General features: G+C 39.5%; 1 protein-coding gene and 1 non-coding gene across 2 annotated transcripts; both read right to left on the reverse strand.

The window, feature by feature from the left end:
• Positions 1-5,029: 5,029 nt before the first annotated feature.
• Positions 5,030-6,529, reverse strand: LOC117631596 (mitochondrial uncoupling protein 5). Its single transcript, XM_034364842.1, has one exon. The coding sequence runs from the start codon at positions 6,118-6,120 to the stop codon at positions 5,134-5,136; it is 987 nt and encodes a 328-aa protein (XP_034220733.1). The 5' UTR covers positions 6,121-6,529; the 3' UTR covers positions 5,030-5,133.
• A 1,437-nt stretch (positions 6,530-7,966) lies between these two features.
• Positions 7,967-8,048, reverse strand: TRNAS-GCU. Its single transcript has one exon. It is a non-coding gene; the product is annotated as a tRNA-Ser (tRNA).
• Between the last annotated feature and the right edge of the window lie 364 nt (positions 8,049-8,412).

Raw genomic sequence — 8,412 nt, forward strand, 5'->3', positions numbered from 1 at the left:
TAATTGTATTGTATTGTAATAGGTTTTTATGCTTCTTACAATTCCAATTCTTTTGTTTTGACTTCCTTGGAGATGTCTCAAGTTCGAATCTCTCTCACTTTAATTAGAAACTCTAAAATCGTTACCCACCCATGTACAACATGGAAACTAATAATACCGTCGCAAAATAGGCCTCAATTCAAGTTGTATTATGACAAGGTAAAAAAGTTTGAACTTTTAATCGTATTGAATGTGATGTTCATGATGGTTACGGAGATTTTAGTCTCTGAATTTTTGGGAATAATGGGGTGAAATCAATAGCGCTTCATGGCGTCCCATCTTGTTCCATTTTGAATCAAACAAGTTGATATTGCAATAACTCTATGTGGGATTTGGTTTCTAGCTACTGCCATGTGGGTTTTCCCCTCCAAGTACACACAAAAAGAAAAAGAAAATATTTTTCTATGGTGGAGAATTGCATTGTCACATACATTATGGTCCACAAAGCAGTTGACATCCGACCAGACATGAGATTTTTATTTGATTTCTAGTTATGGGATGTAGAAACTTTCGTGTAGATCCGATGCACATACCATTCTTTTTACAAGATCTGCCAGGAGATATAAAAAGAGAGAGACTCTTTACTTCATCAATTGATGAAAGAGAAAGTGTGAATTGTAGCCTTTCATTATTTATCTGAACTTGTATACCAAATAGAAGAATGTAAGAATGTATAAGAACTTGCCGTTAAATGTTACAATATGTAACTATATTGGATACAAATTAGTTAGCGATTTTCACGCTCCTCGTTTGGAGTGGGATTGTGTAGAGATCACCGACTTAAACATCCAAACTGTTATAACTAAATGATACGTTTCAAGCCTAACATGTGAAAAACACATATTAGGTGACATGAAGCACGTGTGACCGTTGGGCTTTCACACTTGAGCTAACCCGCTCTGATACAATATAAAATATCAAATACATGTTTTGGCTGAATGATCCATCAGTGTGATGGAGGGTTTGTATTTATAAACAAACTATACAAGAGCTCAGTTACAAAGATAAGATAGGACTACTCCTTTAAGAGGTTATTTTTATCACAGAGTTTGAAATACAAAAACAATCTTAACAAAGTATCAAACTTTCAAACGTACAACCCAATCATGATTTCGAATTCAAATCTAAGAATAGCCTTGGAGTAAAATTATCTTGTTTCAAGGTAAATGGTAAATGTGGTTGTCAAAATACTATATGAGTGCCTTAAAAGAAAAACTACCATAGGTTAGTATTATTCATTTGAGAATCCAATAATTGAACTTGGTACATCAACAATCAATGGTCCATTGAATACCTCTATATCCTGTCAATTTTGTAAAGTTGTTCCAGGCCTACCACTTTCCAGGGAATTTCTAAAACCCACCAGCAATAATAATTAGGCCCCGACCCCATTCAACGGTGCAAATCATCTTGATATATAGTGTGATTAAAAACAAATCATAAATAAATCATGAGGTCTATCTCTCACAAAAAATTAATAATTAAATTAGACTACCAATTAACTGAAACTGAAACTGAGTGATTGGTGCATAATGCTTGCTGGGGACGTCATCCAACATTAACCTAGTAAATATTATTAGTTTAATGATATATTCTAGGATATTTATATGGATCTTTTTTCTGGTCATCCGAATCGAGGATCCTGCTTCCAATTCAACACTCATTGGACCACGTGTACGGTTCGGATGAGTCCTTGTGTATTGACTCCATGGCTTGAGATATCATGGCAGGTAAGGAATGAATTACGGTGATTGTGAATCGCTGGGGTCCATAAAACATGAACCTTTCGCGGCATCCGTATAAAGGTGGATCATGTCAAGGCCCCACACGCAATTTGGACTATTTGGATGCGCCCAAATTGATTTCCATGTGCCCCTCCTTCATTCTGATTCTATTTCTCCATTTTCCTTGTCCTAATTGTTTAATTTTTATAATAATGAAGGTGGCAATTCATCCCTAAAAAAGAAAATGACGGCAACAGTACAATATATATACTAGGCAAGCAACAGCTAGTGGGAAAAATAAAATTAGTGGGTGAAAGCAAGGCTGGTTGAGGATTCTTGACACAACACGGTATTGAATTAAAATGGACATACAATTTAATATAAACGAATTCGAGTTGACTCCTATTTTTTTAATAAAATGAATCATTTCAATGTCAACCCGTATAAGGCACCCGATGGACCCGTTCATTACTAGTTTATGAAATTTATTTTGGGTCTACTCTATCTACTACGTGATATTTTTATGTGGTGCATTGAATCTATATAATTTAGGTATTTAGTATTAGTCAATCTATTGTATAATGTTTGTGGAAGCAAAATATATCCACCTATGTCAAATAATTAAGCAAATCAATTTCAGAATTATTTGACCTAATTGGGAGGTTATTTGATTTAAATGGGATGTATTTGATTCGTACCTTAATTAGGGATTTGATTTAAATCAAATCTCTAATTACACCGACATCGCCAAATCGGGAAGAATAATTCATTTCCATCTACGAAATTATTCTTATGAAACCCTAGCCTCCGAGGCCTCTTATAAATGGTCACGCACAAAGGTTAAGGTACATCTAAATTCCTACTGAAACTCTACAGAAATTATCCCGCACAAACCCTAGCCGCCATACTCTTTCTCTCTCTCTCACACAAGGCTCCGCCCACCACACACGGCTCCGTCCACCCGATTTTCCTATAAACACCCAACCTAACTTAGGCATCGGAGGACCTTTGGCCAACACCCCCGGGTGTGGTCCTTTTACTCCGATTGTTTTGCAATGAGAAAGAGAAGCGAAGAATACGAAAGAATCTTAGGCGAATATTCTTGTGGGACGAAAATCGCTCCCACAAATTGGTGCTTTCATTGAGAGCACGAAATAATACTCAAAGCGTGCTCCAAATCTATTTTTCACACTTTGTTTCAAAAAACCATGGTTGATACAAGACATACGAAAAGTAACACCACCACGACGGGCTGTCTCATGGTTTCGTGGTGGAAACCTCAATGCAACCGCACGGAATCGTGGCTGCCAACACCTTGCAGCCGTCTTAGTGCTTTGCATCCTCATTCAGCTGCTGGAATTGTAGAACAGCCGCCACATGACCCAGTGACCTCCACAACCTTGCAGCCGCAAGCCCCGATTGCCAGAGCTCGGAGCTGTTCTGCCGCGCTATCCTGCTGTCGGAGCACACTCAGCTGCCGGAACTGTTGCACATCCCCACGGCTACTTTGACATCGTCCTGGTCTTGGAGCATATCCATTCTCTCCCTCCTCCGCAACCACACTTGATGTATGCACATGTGTACGCGTCTAATGGAGCCCTAGCCCATATGCCGTTGAGCCTGATGCACACAACTCTACTCTACCCGCATAGGCAGGTGGAGAGGTCTCAAGCTGACAGGGGCAAATGAGCAGGGGAGAGAACGAGATCGTGCAGACGAGACGCAGACAACTGCGAGCCGTACTCTGAGTCGTTTGAGATTAGGTCTAAGGACCAATATGCTCGAGAGAAGCGAAGAAGACGAAGGAATCTTAAGCAAATATTCTTGTGGGACAAAAATCGCTCCCACAATGTTTATCTTAATATTGTTTCACATGAACAATTGTAGTCCTTTTTTCTCTTGTTTAAGGCTCCTGAACATGAAAATCCTAAATAAAATCATGAGGATTCGTTCACACTTTAAGACTATCAACTCACAAATCAAATTTCGCCAAACGATGAGCAACTCCGTTGCATTAATGAGGCATGCAAACAAAAGGCACTGCAGACAAATGTTGTAAGAACGACTTTACATGTTCAATAATATCACCAATTAAAAGAAGAATCAAATTCAACTATATTGTGACAATCTCTAGTTGTAGTCATGATTTTATGCCCAATTAAAAGAAGAATCAAAATAAGCTATTTCGAGAGAATCACTAGTTATAGTCCTTTAAGTAAATGCTTAAAAGTCTAAAGAGCTTATTTATCAGTGTCGAAATTACTCTATTTCGAATTCAGTGGCCGTGCCAGAAATTTTTCATGAAAAAAGCAATATTTAAAAGACTGAAGCTCTAAAAAAAAAAAAAAAGACAATCAAATACTATTAGAATTTAACTAATACTAATTCGCTTATATAAGTGGTTAGACTAAGGGGCAGATTTTTACTTACTGCTAACCACCATTTTTTTTTCTTTCTATATTTGTTACAAAACTGAAGATGATTAAGGGCCTATTTGATATCCAACTTGGATCCAATTTTATAAACTTAAAAGCAGATTTTAAGTCCAACGCTATAAAAATAGGTTTGGTAGGCCAATTTTTAAAAACTCAAAAACACCTCCATTATTATTAAAAAAAAAGAAAGTAAAAGGGTAAGGTTTTATAGTTTCTCTCTCTCTCCTCTCTCTCTCTCTCTCCCTCCCCTTCATGTCCCGTCTCTCTCTCTCTGTCCCGTCTCTCTCTCTCTCTCTTTTTGAATTTACTTTTTTGAACAAGATATGAAACAGAGCCTAAATTCCCTAGATATGATAACCTATGTCATGGGTCTTTCAATTCAAATAATTTTTTTAGAATAACATCTATGGCTTTTAAATGAACTGATCAAATAAATGGTGGGTTGTTGTAGGCCTTTTTCCTTTTTCCAGTTTTTTCTTTCAAACCTGGGATTTAAGAAGGAAAAAAGAAAAAGAAAAAAAGTAACCCAGTCAATATTCGCAATTGCCATAAGGTTTTTCAGCATGGGAGGTTTCGCCTTTGTGGCTCCGTCAGTGTTCAAATCTATCTATGCCAAAAAAAAAGAAGTCTTATAAAATATTTGATATGTGGTGTTGTTAACTTGTAAATCATGGTTTGCATATTTAAAACATGAAAAACATTTCGAACACAAGGGCATGTGGCGCACACATGCTAGAATGTTTGTTCTTTTTTTATGTATCTTAAATTTGATTCTTTTTTCTGTTTTACCAAGGTTTAATAAAATCAGATTCCATCCAATCTCAAGGAACATAGACAAATAAATAAAAATTATTTATTAATATATTCTAAAAAGCTCTATTTTTCGTCATCATAGGATACACACCGAATTAAATCACAACCGTCCATTTCCACGATCAGAAATCCTTGAGCAACTTGCGAACCTGCTCCAGCGTCACGAACAGTACAACAGTGAAAGGTCCCTGCCTAGAAATCGTAGGCACAAACCCTTTGTAAAGCGCCAAAGGCCCCTCGGAGCGCACGGTTTTGAGCGCACAATCCAGAGCCCCCGAGTACGGCGGCTCAGCCCCTGCCTCCACCTTCATGTTCATGATCCTGGTCTTGATCACATCGACCGGGTTCGAAGCCACCGAAGCCACGAACCCAGCGGCAAAGCTCGCCGTCACGTGGGTCCCGAGCCCGTCGCGCAGAATCCCATTGTCCAGGATCGTCTCCTTGATCTGATCGTACGACGCCAACTGCGACGCCGTCACGAGCATCGCTCGGTTGATCGTCAACGACGACCCGCGCCAGAGGCTCGTGACCCCTTCTTGCTTCCCCATTCGGGCTATGGCGTCGATGACGCTCTTGTAGTTGCGGCGCTCAGCCACCGGTAGCCGACCGTCGGCTTGCATTCTGACCATGGCCACATCGGCCGGGTTCCCCACGGCGGCTCCGATGGCTCCGGCGATCAACCCGGCGGTGATCTTGCTCGGGAGCGGCATGTTGTGGGTCGTCGGGTCGGTCCATTTCTGCTTGAGAATGTCGTAGAGGCCCATCCGCGTCGTGGAGTAGAGAGTCTGCCGGAGCATGGTGGCGGACACGCCGGAGAACATGGCGGCAACGCCTTCTTGTTGGATGATGCGGACGCCGACGGAAATCGGACCCGCACGCGCCGCCGGGGGAGGTGGGGGAGGGAGAGGGATAGATACGCGTCTAGCGGCGGTGGTGTGGACGGCGGCGTAGGCGGGGCGAACAGCTTGCACAGCCGCGTTAGGGTTCGGGTTGGGGGCGTGGGTCTCGCCCTGGAGCTGCATCCGGACCTTGATGAGGTCGAGAGGGTGCGTGGTGCACCCGGCAATAATGGATGCTATGCCTCCTTCAACAAAACCTTTGACACCCATGTTGAATTTTCTCGAGAAACAAACAGAAAAAAAGGTTGGTTTGGTTTTGTGTATGGTATGAGAGACTGAAAAGAATTAAAGAATTAATTGAATTGGTTTTGGAATTAATGATTAAAAAGAAGACCAGTTGGAGTTAGGGTTCATCTCACTGGAGACCATGAGATGAGAATGGAGGCTGAAGGCTATGGAGGAAGAGTGAGGAACGCTGGGCCTCTGAGACATATGCTATGAGAGTCACACGAAACGAAACGAAACGAAGGGTGAATGGTTTGGACAAGGAAGCAGAGAATATTTATAGCACAAGGTAACTAGCGCTGGGTGGCTGGTTTAAGAAAGAAGGTGCAGAATAGTAAATTAGCTTCTTACGCGATTTCAGCACAAACATCCGAACCTGCAACTCACCCTATATTTACGCGGTTGTGGGTCCTGCCCTCCCACTCTATTTTGTCTAACGTATGCCTCCAATCAAATCATTTATGATTAACAAAAACAGAGAAAATTTTGGCAAAAAAACCAAAAATAAAAACAGAAAGAAAATAAAAAGGGAAATCAGTTCACATTGTAATTTACTGTTAGATTTTATCCGGAAGGTTAGGTATATGGAATGGAAGAGAAATAATGGTTCGACCCACATTTGTTTTTGTTTCTTTTTTTTTTTTTTTTTTTTTTTTTTTTTTCGGTTGCCAAAGTTAGAAAGAGGAAAGAAAATTTCTCACATACACTATCAATGTGTTATGAAGATTCAAATTTGACATTATTGGTTTATAAGTTATACGTTTTTCCATTAAACTAGACCTTGTTAACGACCTGAATTTGTTCGCATTGATAATTTTGGGTTAAACGCACATCCAACAATTAAGGAATATTCTTACTTTTTATTTTGGGAAATAATATTCTTATTTCAATTCGATGTTGCCTTTGTTCCTCTACAATTTGAATTTAAGCATATGCTCGAGACTCTCCGCTATTGCTGTAGTCAAATAACCAATGTCTATAAAATTCTGGAGTCCAAGGGATTTTACTTTTATGCTTAAAAAATTCTCAAGTCAAAACGGTTTAACTTTCATGGCTAATTTTTAAACATAGCGTCTTGGATGATCTCATATATATTTTTCACTGTTTCATTTGGGTCACATGTTGTGCTAAACGATTTGACGGCTAGCACAAGTATAGTTTTTTAAAAAAATTTAAAAAAATTTGTAAGGAAATTGTAACTCAAATGATTAAGCGATGTCTTAGATTCGAATCTCCTCTCCCTCAATATAAGTTGTAATAAATAAATAAATCATAATTTTTATGGATGAGATGAGAGTTGGAAATCGTCAAGACAGCGTAGAGGAGAGGGCATGCAAATTGAAATCTGCAAGTGCAAGGTATTTGTTTACGTTACATCTGCGCTCATCACTCAGTCATCAATCATCAGTGTTTTTTTTGGGGTGGGGGGCAAATGTTGAAATTTTGGCCAAGTGCGGTTTATTATTAGTTTAGATTAGAGGTCGCAAGTGGGAAATCAATTCAACTCTTAAGTGGCTGTTCAAATTTCAACGGGACCAAATGCAAAGTTATTGACTGGGTTTCCTTCCGTTCCTACTCAGAGGACAAATTGGCCTTTTTCAGCGTTTCTATCTGCCGAACACGTGTCCTGAGCTCTCATGAGAATTGGATCTTGTAGAAGGTTTGAAAGGGTTTGGACTGACGAAGTCGCCGAGACCCAGTTGAGGTGGTTGGCGGAGAAGGCGGCACTCGGGGAAGGCGCCGACCTCGCTTCCAGAAAAACAGGAAAGAGATTAAAAAAACAGAAAAGGAAAACATGGATTGACAAAATTTGACAAAAATATTTTAGAAACGTCGCCTGAGAGATTCGAACTCTCGCGGGGAAACCCCATGTACTTAGCAGGCACACGCCTTAACCACTCGGCCAAAGCGACGTTGTTGAGAGATATAGCGAAGAATTATTTATAAATCAAGTCAGTAACGGCGAACATTAAAATCCCAGGACAGAGGTTGGTTTTTGTTTGTAGAGGATAGGGAGTTTCATTTTAGGAACCAAAAAGAATTGAAATCATTTTACATTTACTATGTTTTTGGGTATTAAAAAAAAAAAGAAAAAAAGAAAAAAAAGAACATCTTTATATATCTCAAGTCTAGAAAAATTTTACACTCATTGATATATAAGAAAAAAAAAATTAAACATTCGAATTTCCTTATCAAGCAGGAAACTACCATACTGACCCAATATGAATTAGGTCGAAGAAGAAAACCAAGAGGTGTTGGGAGTTCTAGATTGAGATT

This window comes from Prunus dulcis, chromosome 6 (genome assembly GCF_902201215.1).
Source record: "Prunus dulcis chromosome 6, ALMONDv2, whole genome shotgun sequence".
NCBI lineage: Eukaryota > Viridiplantae > Streptophyta > Magnoliopsida > Rosales > Rosaceae > Prunus > Prunus dulcis.